At 40.8% G+C, this 19,273-nt stretch overlaps 1 protein-coding gene across 1 annotated transcript in view; it reads left to right on the top strand.

Annotated features, from left to right (window-relative positions):
* The first annotated feature begins 1,899 nt into the window (after nucleotides 1-1,899).
* The window catches only part of lrrc75a (leucine rich repeat containing 75A), a 79,799-nt gene continuing 62,425 nt past the window's right edge, over nucleotides 1,900-19,273 (top strand). Inside the window, exons 1-2 of the mRNA XM_014340855.2 lie at nucleotides 1,900-3,329; nucleotides 14,173-14,301. Of these exons, the coding sequence (XP_014196341.2) occupies nucleotides 3,078-3,329; nucleotides 14,173-14,301 (381 nt within the window). The 5' untranslated portion in view covers nucleotides 1,900-3,077. The remainder of the gene's footprint in view (nucleotides 3,330-14,172; nucleotides 14,302-19,273) is intronic.

Raw genomic sequence — 19,273 nt, 5'->3', positions numbered from 1 at the left:
CAGCAGTAAATTCATTTAGGCTAGAAAATCAATCTGCAAGCCTGTGCACTGGAGGAGATCAGCACAGTGAAGTGGAAGAGAGCTGAGAGTTTGGAAGGTGAATTAATGCTGCCGAGCTGAAATATTGACCAGTTTATTTTTATACATGATGCAGTACTCTTGTCCTGAACCCTTTTTCGTTCTCCCCCAATTGTTGTTGTTTTGGGTTTTTTAGACACTTAAAGAGACAGAGAACGTGTCAAAGTGTGGGCCTGTTAGTGTAAAAGTACATAAGATTTACTGTGTCACAACAATGAAGCAAACTGGAAATTTAAAAAATATCTCACCCTGAAATGTCAAAAATGAAACCACATCTCTATAAATCTAAAGTACAGAAAGTCAAAAATGGCAGCATAGCAGTATTTGGTAGTTTAGAAGTGGTCAGCAGTTACTATCTTGAGTTAGTGCAGAGTGGTCTGTCTGCTTTGCATGTATTAATTTGCTGTTGGCTAAAACTTCCCCAGGACGCCAAAAATCGAGTCATAAAGGAAAAACGTTAAACCTGACCCAGATTTGTTCTAATGCTGCTGTTTCTGGGGGGGGGATGATGATGATGATGATGATGATGATAAAAATAAAAACTGCCATAAACATTTCCAGATAAAGAATTTGGGTACCAAACTCTAGAATTCTTCACTTGTGTGATCATTTAGGTGTCCGTGATTGGATAAATGCCTATAACTAATGGTGTGTTATTGATGTAGATTTTTGGAGATCTGATTTCTAAATGTGCTTCAGACACTCTGAAATGCATCCACTTTTGTTCAGTGTTGTTAAGTAAAACTAAAAGTCACAAGGCTAAGACTTGTGAACCCTCCTCCTGCTGGTGGCAGGTCAGGTCCCCACTGACTGTGAACAGAAGCAGCTCTCTGTGGAGTCATCAGCGATGATGTTACCAGAAGATGAGTTTTGTGTGCAAGATGTCCACCTTCCTCTCCGCCGTCTGCGCCCTACAAAAACCAAACCGTCATCTTGATCCTGTGCACATGTGGATGTGTCGTCAAGGCTGACTGTGACTTTGTAAAAGAGTTATGAGCCTAAAAGTTGTAAAATGAGGAAAGAAACTAACTTTTTTTTTTTTGCTTTGATAAAGTGATTTGATGGTTGAAATACTACTGTAAATACCGATGTAATTAGAAGCAAAATAAATACACCTTTTGAACAATATTCAGACTTTCTGCTGAGTTTGAGCTTGTGTGAAGCTATCAGACTTGCGTAATTGTTTCTTGTATGTGGGCAGGAAAATTGGCTTAAACCTGTGTCCCTAGTAACCGGTGGTTGCCAGGGGGTCACCGACCCATCTCTAGGGTTATTTGAGAGAGTCACTATCTATCTCAAAAGTAAGGCCTTACCACAATTATTAGGGATGCTAAATATGACCACATTGATGTAATGGTTCCACACAGCTGCCACCAGATGTCAGTGCAGGTCTTTCCCTGGTAGTATAAATAACTGACAGCTGTTTCAATTTGTTTTTTGGAGAAAACACTCATGTATGTGTTTTAGTTTATCCCAACTAACTTAAAAAAAAACTAAATCAATTAAAACTAGATTTCACAAAAACTTGTAAAAAAATGCTTTGATATGAAAATCATTTTGGCTGACACTTAAACTTCTAGCAACAGGTTTAAAAATAAAATGTGATGCTAAGAACACCTGACAGTAGTTCACCACGATGAGCGTGGGTATAGAAAAGAGCACCCCTCCAATTATGTGTCAGGGCTCAGGGAGGTGCAGCCTTGAGCCTGGTTCTACCGGAGGTTGCTTCCCCTTACAAGGGAGTTTTTCTTTCCCACTGTCGCCAAGTGATTGTTGGGGTTTTTTCTGTGGGCTCTTTATTTTACAATTTAAAGCCCCTTTAGGAGTGATTTAAATAAAAGTGACTGCACAGAGCAGTGCACAAAGTAGATCTACTCTAATCGGGTATTAACTTGTAAGTTGGTGTTGTGGTTGACAATTTCCGCAAAAAATAAATTTTAAAAAATTGTTAGATACAAAATGCTTAAATCAAGGTCCACTATTGGCCGATTTTCTTAGAAGACTACAGTTTAAAATGCATGACTCATCTCGACAGATACACCCTGTCCATTTCTGCCTGTGAGCAGTGCAGCTACAAGCCGACACATTTTGAATGGACTCTGGTAGAAAAACCTCCCCCGCGGAGACGGAGCGTCAGCGCCGTGTAACTAGACACTTGGCAGTGCTCATACCCTCCCGGCCCTCCTCCTGCCTCTCCTCATCACCCCGCCAGGAGGAAGGAAGACTTGCGGTCACGTGCACTCGCTGCGCGCCCCCGTGCACTCGAACAGAGGGTGCGATACATAATTCGGTCCCGGGGAGGGGACACCTCAGTCCGGCCCCTTCTGCCAAAGCCCGCTGAGCCGCAGCCTGCACACAGCAGGACGAGGCGCGGATGCGACTTCTGCTTCCTGCCTGCGAATGATGGAGAGTGAGGCCGGGAGGAGGACCAGCGCTGCTTTTATTGCAGGTACAGCGGGACTTCCAGCGGCCGAGGAGGGACAGGGCAGAACGAGGAGCACCGCAGACGTAAACACTGCCATGCCCTGCTTCATGCAGCAGCGATCCTCCGCCCGCTGCTCCTCCTCTGCTCCAGGACAGAGCGCTGTGTTCTAGAGGACAGCTCGGGAGGAGGAGGAGAGGGTAAATATTTGGTGCTGAAGTTGGGTCCGGGATAGGAGGCTGTCGCTGAGGCAGACTCACTGCTGGGGATCTCCGGCAGCCTGACTCTGCTCAGTCCGCGCTCTGCGGCCATGCGGCAGGCAGCATCCAAAGACCTGTTCCCTACATGAGCTCCAGCTCCTGTGAGTAACAGCACAAAACTACTCCTTCTCAGCGTATCTGCAGTGTTGTACTGTACTCTGGGAACAGGCACACTTTCCACATTTCACAGAGACGTGATGAGCTGCTGACGTTTTACTGAAAGCAGGTGTCTGACACAGGAATCAAAGCTGCCACTGCATGACTGCTCTGTGGGACCAATCTCTTTGTTGCCACAGTTCACATTAAGAGGCAGCACCATGGGTGCCAAGCAGGCTAAAGGCCAGGAGCCTGCAGGAGCGAGTCCTCAGCACAGTTGGAAGCGGACACCCACCAAGGAGCGGGGAGACATCTTAGCCTCCCTCATGCTGAAGTCAGGGGACAGGCTGAGCCGTAGCGGGACGCCACCACCACCCTACCAGCGCCGCATCGGCATGATCCAGGAGATGATGCTGATGGCCAAACAGGGCAAGCAGGATGAGGCCACGGAGATGCTGAAGACGCTCCGACAGGTAGTCGCTTAGTCTGCTGTGTGAATGATGCTTTTTCTTTCTGCACACTTCCTCTGTTCTTTCCTGTCGTGCTCTATTACCTTAAGTTAATGTCAACAGTGATGCTGAAAGAGAAGCCAGGCTCAGACTAACCGCTGATGCTCACTGACTGAAGCCATTCAGAGACTGACTTTCTGCATGCCTGATGAATTGACGTCCTCCCTGCAAGTATGCCTGGCAGTGCCTGAGTCTGCTGCATGGGTACGGAGTGGAGAGAGTGCTGTGATTTACAACCTCTCTCAGTCTGGATGCTGCTGTTGCTACAGAGAGAAGAAAAAGCCCAACAACAGGCTGGGAGAATCTGGTGTGGCGAGAAACAAAAGGGAAGCAGGAGAAAGAAAATGCCACCAGTTGAATGGGATGATGTGGAGAGCGGCAGAGAAGGGAAGGGTCTGAGGATGACAGGGGTAAAATTATGAGAAACAATCTGTGTTTATTACTGTGACAGTAAGGAAACTAAAAAGAGCAGATGAAGACAGTGAGGGAAGAAACTGATTTCGACACACTTCACAGAGCCCATACGCTGGCAGTGTTTATAGTTTATCCCCTCGTGACTCAAACTCAGGGAGCAGCACCTGAGGCTTATAGACACATAGCTTCCCCAGAATACTGTTTGGACTTTGGAGATTTTCATCAGAATTGTTCTGTTACTATTTACTGATCAAAGCTCTATGCACTGGTGGCAGATGGCGGTGATAAGCAAACGTTAACACAAAGGTCTGTGAAGGTTCTCAGGGTGAGATCTAAAACCTGCAGGACACCGGCCCTCAAGGCCTGGAGTTGGGGACCCCTGCTCTAAAACCTGTGTATACCAGGGTTGTCCAACTCCAGGCCTCAAGGTTTTAGATCTCACCCTGGGTCAACACACGTGAATCAAATGATTAGTTCATTACCAGGTCTCTGGAGAACTTCAAGGCATGTTGAGGAGGTAAAATTTAGCCATATAAATCAGCTGTGTTGGCTCAAGGATACATCTAAAAACCTGCAGGACACTGGCCCTTGAGGCCTGGAGTTGGACACCTCTGGTGTATACCTTTCCAGATGTGCAAGCTACCTTTTTGATAGGCAATAATGCATCCCAGTATCACCAGAGATGCTGATAGCAAGGGCCCTCTCCTCTTTAGTTTGGAGGATACGCCGTCCATGTTTCCCACAAAGAATTTTAGATTTGGATTGATCTGATCACAGAGCAGTTTTCTACTTTCAGTCCATTTTAAATGAGTTTTGGGTCATGTTCACATATGGCTTCTTCTCTGCATGACAGAGCTTTAACCTGCATACGTGGGTGTTCAGAGACAGTGATTTCTGGAAGTGTTCCTGATCACATCTGTCAGTGCTGTCTGAAGGCCTGAAAAAAATCTCACATATCCCATTTCGAATCAAATATGGATATGTGAGATTTTTAAGGCGTTGCATTTTGTATTTATTTACACTTTACTCAGTGTCCCAACGTTTTTGTAACTGAGATTATACTTTATGTTTTCACATGCTGAAATAATAGTGACACAGTGTAATATGCAATGTTTTGTAGTTCATGTGAGGTTGTGTCTAGCTAATTTCAAGACGTGGAAAGAAACAATTTTTGTTTCCATGTAAACAAATTAACGTTAATACGCTGGTAATTTGGTCATCTAGTAAGTTTTCTCCAGGCTGTGATCCCTAGTGTGGGATCTAATGAGATAAGCACTTCCAAACAGATCTGAGACTTCCATTTAGAAAGACTCATAATTCATATTTTGTGCATAGCCTTTTCCCCACTTACACTCCATGTTAGACTGCCAGTAACCACAAAAATGGGAAAATTAGGCATATAAGATGTTGAAATGAACCAGAATGCTTACTGGTTTACTATAGGTCCACAAAAAGTTTCAGGAAACTTAATTTTTCAAGAATTAATTTAATTGCTCAAGTTGATTGTTTTCCCAACAGGTACAAGTTCCTCCAGCACTTATTCTTTTATTTTGTTATTATTGGTTGTTTCTGTTTTCACAGTCAGCTATTTCAGCATCACAAGCTCCAAGTCAGATGCTCGTAAACCTCCTGAAAGCAGAACTGCCTGAAACAAAAAATGATTAAGATTTAGTTTGAAACAGGTAGAAAAATCGACTTCCCCAAATGGTTCCTGTTTCTTGTATTTCAGACTATTTCCTCTTGAAAGAATAAGCTACTTTTAGATCTGTTTTGTTTGTTTGTTTTTAGAGATTTTCCACTTTAGAAGCAGCTTATATGGCTGCTTCAGGTACCTCTACCTAATGGCAATCAATTTAACCACTGTAACGGCCACTACTATATCTACAAGATCTCTATCAGCACCTTGTTCTTTCTCATGGTGTCAGTAACAATAATAATCAAATAATTATTATTTATGTTATTATTTATAATAATTTATTCATTATTTTATTTATAATAAAATGTATAGCCTAGCTTAGTGATGGAGGATTTAGGCCATTTGTTGTAATGCTGAGTGGTGGAAAGAAAACGTCCAACTAACACTGAGTAATCAGTAAACAGTAATCTGGGGAAGCTGTATGTCTATAAGCCTGAGGTGCTGCTTCCTGAGCACCAAATAGTACCAAATAGGTACTCAGGGATGTTGGAGACTGAAGGATGTGGTCTGTATTTCTTTATCAGCAGGGTGTTCCAGCTTTAGAGGCCAAACGGAGAAGGCTGAAAACAAACTGGGTTGCCTTACATTTGCATTAACATAATAGAGATAATAACAGGTTTTGATGTTGGGTCATGAAGGCATAATTGGAGGAGTTCCAGTAATATAATGATGATATTTAGTTTCATGTTGCGTAGGGCCTGTGCTCTGCCGGAACAGTATGTGACGGACAGAAACAGGATGAATTGGATAAAGACAATTACTATGAATAAAGGGAAGCAGGAGGAGAGAAAAAAGAAAGACTACCATTAGTGTTCAGCTAAAGCAGAGGACAGACAAGAAGTGGTGGTGAGTGATTTCAGAGACAGTGAAAGACAGCACTTAGAGGGAAACATGACAGAGAGAGAGAGAAGGGAAAGGGAAACAAGGAGAGATGAAAGTGAAGCGCTGATTTTGAAGAGTGTGTTGGTTACGAGCGTCTCCTTATTGTTGCTTGGAAACAATGGCGATAAACTGGCGAGCTTGAATCAAGTAGACATTGATTAATGAAACAGGAGCTCTGTTAGGAGATAATGAGGAGGCCTTCTTCTCAATCACTGCTCTTCAATTAACTCGCAACCAAAAACTGGCATCTCTCTACACCGTTCGCCCCCGGGCCCCCTCACAGCTGATCGCTTAACTGTAAGAAAGAGCGCCGGAGCGTGCTTTACTGGCGCTAAATTTATCTGGCAGGGTTCCTTCAGGTGTTTCCACTCAGCTGCATGGGATTTTTTTGAAGCCATCACATGTGACCAGGGTTTCAGTAGTAGTAGCAGCAGTGGTGTAGCATTGCGGTTGCCTCTAACGTCTGAAGATACCAGTCAGCTGCTGAAATCCTGTGGAGCTTAACTCAGGGAGTAAGTCTGGTTCACCAAACTCTGTTTCATCACAAGCATGCGATGAAAGAATGGCACCTGCCTTGTGAGGAGGTATCCCATAGATCTGAATTGTGGCAGTGATGTTAGAAAACACAAATGAAATCCAAATCTACCGTTATGGATAAGGTTCGACTCTGACATGTGCTGCTAAAATTATTTTATTAGATATGTGATGAGGGCTGAACAGAAAAATGGCAAAAATGATTAAAACAAGCATAGACTAAATCCACATCAAGGAGAAAGGGATATTAAGATGTTTCAACTCTGTGTATGACACTGAAAGAGTGGGAAAAAGAAAAAGTAAGGATGTAAAAACACAGGAAAACCTTCAAAATAACCAAGGAAGCGAACTGTAAAGGACACCAAGACAAAGACCGTGACTTCATGTTACAGCAGCATGATTTGTGTCCAGAGCCTCCAAAGATTCGCCGTTTTCCCAGAACTGCAGAAGTTCCCTGTGGAGTTTTGTGCTGTTTTGATAAAGCACGTCATAAAAGAGTGGATCTATCTCCATACATTGCACTGATGTTCGCTCAGCCATCTTTTATTTTTGTCTAATCAGCACTTGAGGGGCAGTGTCTCAACGTGGTGCCATTTGATTGAATGATTCATATTGTCCGCGGCTCTTTGAATCACCATGGGTTGAGTCCTGCCGGCAGTGCTAATAAGCAAATTCAAGATCGGTCGGGCACCATTTCAATAGAGACAATGACATGGCAGTCAAAACGTCATGAAAGAAGCCCCAACAGTTACATTAGCTGCCCCTTGTTTTATAGATAGAAAAACAAGATTAAAAAAATAAAATAAAACTCTTTCCCTCATAATTGTCATAATAAACTAGCCAGTTAACCTGTTTATTAGAAGAACAGACTAGAACAGACTCGCCATTGGATTAATAAAAATATGATAAAATAAATCTAAATAACAAAAATTAAAAAAGAAAAAAAAGATATAGTCATGTGAGAATTTCTTTTTAATGTCTGCATACATATAATAGTAAAAACTATCTGACTACCAATATATGATCAGCATATACACTATATAACTTTTATGCATAGATTGAATATAAAAGATGGCTGTGGTAATGCCAAAGTGTGTGAATCTTGCATTCTTTCAAATGGCCAGCAGGGGGGGACTCCTCAGGTTGTATGCATGCCTATGAAAAAATGGCCATCAACTTCCTCAGTGATTGGTTTATGGGCTCCATCGCTACCTTAGAGTTTTCTTCAATAACAGCATGATCTACATTTTATAAACAATGGTCCTCATTAGAGTCCGCAAAGACAATACATCAGGACATGATTTAGGGTGAGCCTATGTTGTAATTAACAGGTTGATACTGTAGACTCATACGTGCTAGGTTAATGCTGCCTGTCTGGGCCCTGGACACTGTCTTAAAAGACAATCTTGTTCTCAGGAGTTTCATTTCCTGGGTGAATAAAGGTTCTGACTCTTAGCATTTGTTTCAATGTCTCACTATGGGATGCACCTCCCTGAGTATTCCTCAGAAGCATGTATCTCATTCTGCCAATCCTGATTGGGTGTTGATTGCCACAATCACATTGGGCAGAGCCACCCAACCTTTAAATAGCTTGCACTGTTACATAGTCGGTATTCAAAAACCTATTCTCATTTCAGGGCATATATCTCAAGTTAGCTAGCTTCTTAGGTAGCCTAAGAAGCTAGCTAGTTTCATAGGCTAGCTAGCTGTCCACAGACAGGAGTGTTGGCTATTTCGCGTTGCCGGATGGTAGCTAACTAACGGTCTCCAACAACGGCTAGTGCACCAAGCTGGCTTGTCGGAAACAGATTCCTTGTTGCCCTCAGCCAAAACTGCGGCTGATGGTTTTGACAGGGAGGGAGTCACAGAAGCCGAACCACAGGCTGGCACCATGTTAATAATAAATAAATACATAATCGACAGTGTCTGTGAAGGTTCTCAGTCATCCAGGTCATCGTAGGCTAAGGAGCTTGGAAAGAAAAACGTCTGGACTTCTTTGAGTTGCTTGAAGATGTTTCACCTCTCATCCGAGAAGCTTCTTCAATTCTAACGTCAAATGCTGGAGAGTCCCAGATTTAAGTCTTAGGGGAGTGTCCCCCAAGAGGGTCATGAACCCACATTTATACACCGAGTACTGTCCTTCCTTCAGCCCAAAGATTAAAAGAATTGGGAGATTACAACAATACTCTACCTAATCACACTAGCCAAGGGGTGAAAACGGGTGTGGGTCACAATCAGCCAAGGTTTCAGGTGAACCCGCTATGAAACCTAGCGCCACCCTATCGTGTGATTTCCTGAGGTCAAATGGTCCAGGATGTGAGTGGGCGTTAAGGTGTCTGGGAAAGGATCTCAAAACTGGATTATAGATGGCAGACGGTTGGTGTCGTAAGCCACCGCCTCTCTTCAAAGATGGTCGTTTACAGTGGACATAGATGTATTCTTTCACCCCTCTTTCAAACCGTGTCTTCTCTGTCCAAAATGTGAACATTGGTATCCTCGAAAGAGTGACCTTTGTCAGCCGAGTCTTGTCCTGTCGAAGTGGCTCTTCATCGACAGTGACAATCGACAGTGATTGCTCCACATGTCATTTCGTGTTTGTGCAAGGCTGTTAAATATGGCATTTATTTTCTTATTTACCAAATGTGAGATCCCGGTCCAGATTCTCTTACAAAAATAACAAAATGGAGGCCTGTCTTGTCAGAGGTGGTGCATACTGTTTGGTCAGGATGTGATTTTTGATAAGGTTCAACATCTGCTTCATATATAGCTCCACCTGCCTCTGTTGCCATTTCCTTTTATTTAGCAAAGAGCTGCACTTGATCCATTGTGTTTGTGTTTGCCGCGTCTCTTCAGCTCCACCTTTGTTAATATTCAGCTGGGTTCCAACCACTGCTTTGATGTTGACCGATCCTAATTAGTGTGGACTTTGCTTTCACTAGAACTGTTCTCGGTATGCATGTGTGTGAGTGGCTATGCATTTGACACACAGAGGCCAGGATATTAGACTATGCATTTTTATGCTTTGTCATGTATATTTCATAAGAGGGTAACGTTAATAATGTAATACCTTTCTGGAGTGAATATAAATGAACGCACACGATAACGATGATAGTGATTATTATTATTTATATGTTTTTTCCATAATGATTGTCGTTATTAGTAGCTAATGTAAAAAAAAATTATCTTTCTTCTCTCGAGCTGTTAACTAATAGAAGTATCACACACACATACAGTTTCTCCTATCACACGCTAAATGTTCCTGGTTATTACCACATCCTAATGAGTTATCCAACTATCTTTGGTTTTTTATTTTTCTGTAAGTGCACTGTTTGTCCCCGTCTTGTCCCCCCCCTGTTCTATTGTTAGTGTGGTATTGAAACATGAAATTAGGCTCTTGGAAAAACTTGGAAGAATTCTAGAAATATAATCAGTGTCCTAAACTGAGCAAAAATGGATACTTTTGTTTCCATATATTCATTAAATCCATTACTACTGGTAACAAGTTCTGCTGACAGATTTTTTTTCTTCCATTCACTTGTTAGTGTACTTCACAGATCATACCTCATCGTTAGTCCAGAGGTTTGTAAGCCAGAAGTCAGACATTGTGGAAAGGTTTAACACTAGCCAGTTATTTTCAGGCTACTGTCACTGACCACTATAGCATACACCTGTTGATGAACTAATCATACATTTCTCTTATGTGGTGATTATTAACTATTAATGCCACCGTTATCTGAAAACACAGCCGCTGATTAATGTCCCTGTGTGTGTGTGTGTGTGTGTGTGTGTGTGTGTGTGTGTGTGTGTGTGTGTGTATGTGTGTGTGTGTGTGTGTGTGTGTTTGTGTCAGTCGAAGCTGCTGTCATTATTTGCAGCCACTCCTACGCAGAACAATAAGCAGCATGGAAACCTCAGTAAGTCATAGTTTTCTCTAGGAGACTGAGCATCCATCAGTCTCGCTCTTCCCTTTTCTCTCATTTCTAAAGGTCGGTCCTGATGCCACTCAGCTGGCAATAAAATGCCTGCAAAACAAATCCAAACACACATGAAAATATATCTGCGCTTACCTACAGGCTAAAAAGTGTCTGGATTCTTGTTACACACATTCTTTCTCTCAGAGCATCTTCCAAGCAGCATTCTAGCATCCACACAAATAATAATGGTATAGATAAAAAAGTTAGTAAAGCAAATTACATACTGGATACAATATGCATCCTGTTACACGGGACATATACAGACCACACATATAATGAAAATATACAATTTCAACATTTTCTTTACGAAGCGCATAAATCACGACTATAAATCTGAGCTTGAAGTTTGATCTTGGGGAACGCTAACTTTACCCCAAAGTGAAATACATTTTGACAAAATACCAAAGTGGCAAACTGTTTTTGCCCAATATTTTTTCCTGTATTTTATAATAACCCCCCCCCCCAAAAAAAAGACAAAACAAAAAACAAAACAGAAATCCTGCCCTCACTATCAGTTGGTCTCACAAATGTTAACTTTGCAGTTCAAAAGAAAATATACCGAAACTATATTTCTTTGCAGTTATAAGTATATTAAATGGTAACTTTTTTTTAGTAACTATGCACTGTGTGCACAATTATTAAAGTAAGAGTAATAAAACAACTCAGAATTTACATATAAACATTTCTGACATGTCAAAGAAAATCAGTGACCAATATAGCTACCCTCACAAGCCTTCCATTCATGGAGTCTGTCAGTTTCTTCATGTGTTGATGATCAACTTTTTGTGCAGCAGCAACCACAGCCTTCCAGACACTGTTCAGAGAGGTGTACTGTTTTCCTTTACTATAAATCTCTTGCTTAAGCAGGGCACACAGGTTCTCAATAGGGTTTAGGTCAGATGAGGAAGGGGGGCCATGTCATTATTTTTTCATCCTTAAGGCCTTTACTAGCTAAGCATGCAGTGGAGTACTTCGATGCATGCGATGGAGCTTTTTCCTGCATAAAAATACTAGTCTTCTTGAAAGATGCAGACTTTTTCCTGTACCAGTGCTTGAAGAAAACTGGGAGTAAGTTTGATTTTGAGGCCATCTTCAACCTGAAAAGGCCCAGCTAGCTCATCTTAATAAATACCAGCCTATACCAGTACCCCACCTCCACCTTGCTGGCGTCTGAGTCAAAGTGGAGCTCTGTGTCCTTTACAGATCCAGCCATGGGCCCAGCCATCTGGTCCATCAAGAGTCACTCTCATCTCATCAGTCCATAAAACCTTTGAAAAATCTGTCTTCAGATATTTCTTGGCCCATTCTTGATGTTTCAACTTGTGTGTTTTGTTCAGTGGTGGTGGGGTTTCAGCCTTCCTTACCTTGGCCATGTGTCTAAGCACTGAAAACCTTGTACTTCTGGATACTCTGGGTAGGCTGCAGTTCTGGAATATGGCAGCCCTATAGGATAATTGGTTCCTGATAGCTTCACTTTTGATTCTTCTCAAATCTTTGGTAGTTAATTTCCGTCTTTTTTTCTCAATACGTTTCTTGCGACCCTGTTTGCAACAAAACATTTGATGTGGTTACGCCCCAATATCTTAGCAGTTTCAAGACTGCTGCATCCCTCTGAAATACCTTTAAATCTTTTTTTTTTTTTGGCCCATTTTGCCTGAGGAAGAGAAGCTGCATAGAAATTATGCACACTTTTATATAGAGTGTTGATCTTCCCAGGCCACACCCTCACTCATTATGCAAATACACATCACCTGATATGCTTAAATCCAATAAGCACACAAGTTTATACAGCTTGAAAATTTGCATAAAAATTATGATATGGCCAAAATACTCACTTGCCTAATAATTGTGCACACAGTGTATTGATTCAACCACAACAGAATGAACTTTTGGGAATTTACTTATTTGGATGATTGAGCATGCATCAAGAAATATTTAGTGACATTTTTTTATTAAAGTGCAGCCTAAGCTTTAAGCATGGTCATTAGCTTTGAAAGTGTGATATTAGATAAATTAGTTGATCTGATGATGGAGCTTGAGGAGAAGTTGTTACTAAAACCTGAATTTATGTAAAATATATAGGCTAATGCTTTGGATGGTAGCAGAAGGACATTACCATCCACAACGTCTTGCCAGCAGCACAGCTAAAAATGAGCACTCAAGCAGAAAAAACTCAGAGTCCTAGAGCTCACTCGTGGTCTGCAAAGCGTAAATGCAGAATATTTTGGTGTTCCAGCGTTTTCTACTTTGACAGGACCAAGCAGGAAATAAATGTAGTATTTTAGAACTACAGTTATGTATTTGGGAGCTGGACCAGACGTTTACAGAACAAATTTGTGCCTAGATTAAACCTTTCCCCTGCACACTGCACGAGCTAGAGCAAAATGTCAGGATTTCTCACAATCTAATTGGCAGATTGCCATGAAATGAGCACATTCATGCTACCAAGAAAGTGACCTTTCCTTTACTCCCACACTCAGGACAAACTTTACAATTTTTGGTCCCGCTGTTAGTTAAGTTCTAAAAACATCAAGATTGACAGTAGTATTTGTGTTACATGGAGCACTCTCATACTCTTGTTGTACTTGTTAAAAACCCAAACATAAAGCTTTGCTAGTGTTTTAACCTTTTAATTTTGATCCCAAACAAATCAACTTTTGGGTCCTTATAATGGAGCATGATGGATAATGTAAATGATTAATGTCATCAGTGACTTGAGCTCAAACAAATAGCATAGCATGGTTGTTTTGCTCAGTTGTACTGCATCCAGCATACACAGCCTGTGCTCTGCTTTAGGCTTCATATTAAAGTCAGTGACAGGAGCTTTTCCTCAAAATACTTTCAGCTGTGGCAGTCTAATCCTTTCCTGCACACTTTCATGTGGCGTTGTCATTCATGTTGACTTTTGAAGTTTTAACAAGACTGCTGTTCATGCGTGAAGCTCTGCCAACAGGTTTATGCTTCATTGGCTTTGATGGGGCTTGAGATGTGACAAATTTTGTTTTTTGGCCTCCTCTCCAGAAACCAGACAGTCAGACAGCAGGAAGCAGTTCAGAGGGCTTTAATTCAATGCTTTAGGGGGTCGGGAAGTTTAAAAAGCTGCATTCAGAATGTAAACGTCTTTGACATACTCGCTCGGACTTACATATGAGGGAATGAATGAATTCGTAGCAGTCATGGAACCTGTATTCTTTTCTCTTTTTTCTCTCATTATCTTTCCTTTTTTTTAAATGTAGAGCCTGTTTATATGAAATGTGCTACATAAATATATTGCTAATACATATGGTCTTACTTAATGTGTGTGTAGGACCTAGGCATGGAATCAACATCACTGGATGACGTGTTGTACCGCTACGCCAGCTTCAGAAACCTGGTTGATCCCATCACGCATGATCTGATTATCAGTCTGGCGCGATACGTACACTGCCCCAAGACGGTAGGACAAACACACACACACACACACACACACACACACACACACACACACACACACACACACACACACACACACACACACACAGTGTAAATAAATGTTAATAAAACCTAGTACCTCCTACTGTAAAGGCTCCTGGGCATGCTAACATAAACACACACACTGTCACTGACTGATGCTATTTATTGCGTTGCTGCTATCAGATGATCTCCTGACTCATTTCTTTGATACTATTTGGTTACGGAAGTGCTCTAAAGTGGCTGTGTATTATATGTGCGTCCTTGAGGGAACTACTGCTGCTTGTGTTTGTTCACTCATGTAGTCCAGTGTGTCACTGAAGGACAGAAAAGGAGAGGGAAAGAGAGCATGGAAGCAGCGACGCACAATGAATAATGCAAGGAAGAAGGAGTGATGGAAATGAAGATAGGAATTCAGAGGCCTGATGTGTCATTTCAGTACATTCTGTTGTGAAACACTGTTGCCCTGAAGCTGGCTGCGTTAAAAGTCTTTTTTCCAGCAAACACTGACTCCATTTCAATGTTCTCAGCCTATGATGATGCAGAAACATTACTGAAACGATTAACTAATTGATATAATCTATATGTGAGTGATTTGTGGCCATTAAATCCTGACCTTTCTAAAGCAGGCTTTGCACTTTAATTTGATGGGTTTCCTGTGAAAACAGAATGCTTGAGATGTGAAAAATAAGTATTGCATATCTGCACAACTTCCACAGAGAAAAGGCAAAGAAACACTAATGGCAAATATTTAGTGCAGACCCATGATTGCCCAAGAGTCAATACATTTTTACCAGCTGTGCGTCATCATGGCAGAATTTGCTAATTACGCTGGCAAGTGTGAGTGTGTATGTCTGTGGAAAGCTCAATTATATAGGGATACCATGTGTTTGCGTTCCCTCGTACACACCGAGACATGCCTAGACATGCCTAAAACTGAGAGCAGCCACCCTCTGATGATACTTTATGCCTGATTTAGGTTTCTGCAGGGAATCTTTGTAGTCCCCACGTAATTTAGAGGTGGGCCGATCAATCTAGTATAGACACCAACAAATTTATACTAGTGTGATAGAATCAATGCTTTGTTTCTATGCTCTAAGTTCAGTGTGTAGCCCACTGAAATTAGTTTTTTGGAAATGAAACGATACACCTCAAACATGCACTATGAAAAATGTCTGAACCTTTTTGTGTTGACTGTTGCATCTATTTTATTTATTTTTCTATAAAATCTTTAAATAACAGAGGTTCACCCAAAGTGTTTTAGAGACAGACATTTTACATTTCAAGTCTCAAAAATTTCAAAATAAATGAAAAGCTGGTATGTTTTTGTTGTCTTCAATAATTTTGGAAAGTAAAAATCACAGTGATTTAGTGGTCATTAAAATGTGCTCAGAATTTGCTAATTGATTATGATTTATCTGATAAAAAGTAGCTTCAGATTTTTTTTTATAATAATAACTAGCATGTTTGTGCCCTAAATTAGTGGTTCTCTAACTGTGGTACGCATACCACTGGTTGTACGTGGGCTCCCTCTAGTGTTACGCGGGAAGCCTCCTTTTTTTTGTGTTTAAGATCAAATGATATATGTCTTATATATACTACTTATTGGGGGATTTCTGAAAAATTAAAACACACACCTCTGCTATCACGTCCGACATAAATGAAGACAGAAAACTAAACAGCAGTGACGTTTGTAGGGTTACTGAAGTTGGGCTAGCTGGTATATAATGGTGTGCTATGTGATCGCTAGCGACACAGCTATGTTTGCATGATGTAAACACATTAACACAGTGAAGCTGGAGGATGAAAACGAACTTTTTTCCACTCGATAAAAGTTAACATGAGGGTTCCCAATGTTAGGGACAAATGCAATCGCATGGCAGGACGCTGTAAATGGACCAAACGTCAGTCAGGAGAACAACTGAGATAATTCATCAACAATACGAGGTTAGTCATTAATATACTGCTGTATGGGCTGGGCTGTAGTTACATCGTAAGGTTTAACAACTGAGCTTTGAAATGAATAGTGGTAGCAAAAACCGAGATAGGCCCACAGTGATCTCTGCCTTTATTTAGGGGCTTGTTTAGATTAAATAGAACAAGATACAAAGCATTAAAACGTTAAAAACACAACAGCCTTAATAAATGCAGATTAGTTTTGAACGGGAAGCAGGGTTTATACGTCATCACTTAAAGACCGGATATCCCACCTGCTGTGAATGTTTTAATGCAGTACAGTTGTTATTATTATCACTTGTCACATCCTTTTTATGACAGTTAAAATAAATAACATTCATATAAGAAATAAAATTGTCTCATGTAAACTGTATATGGTGTTAAATAGGCCTACCGGTATACTACTGTACTTTAATGTCAGTCATAAGGGTGGTACTTTAAGAGCCATATATTTTATGAGGTTGTGTTCATTGTGAAAAGTTTGAGAACCAATGCCCTAAATCAAGTTATCTCCATTAATGCTTGCTAACATAATGCGCTTTCTCAAAGAAAAAGGCTAAGTGCATCCGTAATCCTGGACAAGGATCATTGATGAAACACCCAGAACACACATAATCTCCATATAAAAGATTTGGCATCACTCACTGGTTTGAAAGCCTTGACTTCAGCATTTAGACTGCAGGCATATAGGTTTTAACTGACTTAAAGTGGATTAGAGTGTGAAGTGTTACGCTATCAGCTAATGCTAGCTCTTTACATCTAGTCTTCACTACAATGACAATAGTGAAAACAGTCCCCTTTGGCTTTTTATAACCAATAGGTTTTATCCATCTTTTATATGCAGTTTATGAAACTGACTTGCTCTTTCCCCATTAAAGTGATTTTTTGCCTTGCTTGCTGCTTAGAAACAAAACATGAAAACTGAAGATTAGCATTATTATTTTTTTAAAGTAAGCTAATTTTAGCATAGCATTGGATGTAATAGCACCCTTTCATATTGCTATTAGACAGCCATCTAAACTTTTCGACATGTAGTACAGAAATATACTGCAAATGTGTACCAACACGTACACAGTTTGCAGTTTTCTCTGCTTATCTCATGCTTAAATAAGCCAGGGAACTTCATTTTGAAGAATAGTTGGTGCACCTTTGGAAAGATCAAATTAAGCTCAAAAGTAAAACTAGATTACACAACTAGACAACAAATGGATCAGACTCACTTTATAGACAGACTTCTTTAATGAAAACATTGTGTACAGTGATCTGTAGTCTGAGGGAAAAGGGTAAGGTATAAAATACTCACTTATATCACTGCAATAAGGTGCATTGTGGGAGAAATGCTTGACACACAGTTACAGTCAAAAAGGAGGGTACTGTGTGTGGTTCATAACAGGGGAATGGATTGTGTCTGAGAAGAACAGAGCAGGAATGAGAAAGGGTGTTGTTCAGTGAAGAGAGAAACACAACATAGCGTACAGACAGAAGCACAGAGAGGCGTTATCTCACGTGTTTCACTCGGCCATTCTGTCTGACACATTGCATCGCTGTTCTTTTACTTTTCTGACCTGGTTGTCAATAACAGTGTTTATTCTTTTCTTTTTAAATTATGGAATAGATAGATTATCAGAGCAGGCAACATTTTTCCAGTCTTGGGAAAAAATGTTGTATAGCCAGAGATTCAGTTCTATTCACTTGCTTCAATGAGGCATTTTCACCAGAGAGCTGCTGCTCACTGGATATTTTCTTTTATTCAGACCATTTTCTGTAAACCCTAGATGATGGTTCTGTGGGAAAATCCAGTGTCTAACATATTGCAACCAGCCTTTCTTTCACCAAAAACCATGTCAAAGTCACTTAAATCCCATTTCACCCCCATTCTGAGGCTCCAGGTTTGAACTTCAGCAGGTTGTCTTGACCATGTTTACATGCCTAACTGCATTACTGAGCTGCTGCATTCTGACTGGCTGATTAGGTATTTGAGTTAATGAAGTGGGACCAGTGAGTGTGTTATGTTTGTAAGGCTTGGATAAAACAGCCTCTCTGTATTCCCTTGTGTGACAGCTAATTATTTTTATTGAAAAACAATTTCACACCTTGTTAAGGATAAATGTTTTGTCTTTGGCTGCATGAAGATCTAATTTGAGCCTCTCAGTAATACGTTATATGCTGTCAGATGCTCAGTCCTGTATATTCGACTGTTTCATTAAGCCTTGTTTCCTAAGGGCAGATGAATTGGTTCGGCATATATAAGGTGATATTTAATCTTGATGTTTTTATAGGCATTTGACAGGTACACGGCAAGAGTGTGAAAGTCAACTGAAACAGTAAAGTCTAGGTAGACTTGTAGCAAAACCAAAACTATGAACTACAAAAGCAGAGTGATATAATATTTGACAGATCTTTGACTGTGTGAATGCACTTCCTTTTATTCCGGCATTTGTCACTGCAGCCCTGAGAATCCGCGCAGTTCCACACACTGGTCCACAGCTTCCCCTACACAGGAAATTCCCATCAGGCAGCACCACAAAAGCAAAAAGCGTCTTCCCAGAGACCCCTTCCACCCAGCACTCAACCTGCTCTTGCATAAAGCTGGCTGCTTTGAGGCGGACTGAGCATGTTTTCCTTAGCAAAATGCGCACTGAGTGCTGCACTTCCACTTTATTTTATACTGTGGTGGTTGTGTGTATGGCTGCTGCTGCTGTTATATTGCCGGTTGCATTTTTTTTTCCAGTATCAAATTTCTTGATGAAGCTTGTCGGATAGTATAAAAAGCAGTAATGTCAGTGGAGTATTAATCACACTGTTTATAACTAAACAAAGGTCCTGAGAACCTTTTAGCTAAGGACAGGATTAGCAGATTAGTGCGTAAACACAAATGGAATTGTCGAGTGGATAATATTATCCAACATCCTCTACAGGGAGTGCAGAATTATTAGGCAAGTTGTATTTTTGAGGAATAATGTTATTATTGAACAACAACCATGTTCTCAATGAACCCAAAA

Source organism: Haplochromis burtoni, unplaced genomic scaffold (assembly GCF_018398535.1).
Source record: "Haplochromis burtoni strain Fernald_Lab_line unplaced genomic scaffold, NCSU_Asbu1 Contig_417, whole genome shotgun sequence".
Classification (NCBI taxonomy): domain Eukaryota; kingdom Metazoa; phylum Chordata; class Actinopteri; order Cichliformes; family Cichlidae; genus Haplochromis; species Haplochromis burtoni.
Note: the sequence above shows the minus strand (reverse complement) of the source record. Positions and strands in the feature narration are given on the sequence as shown.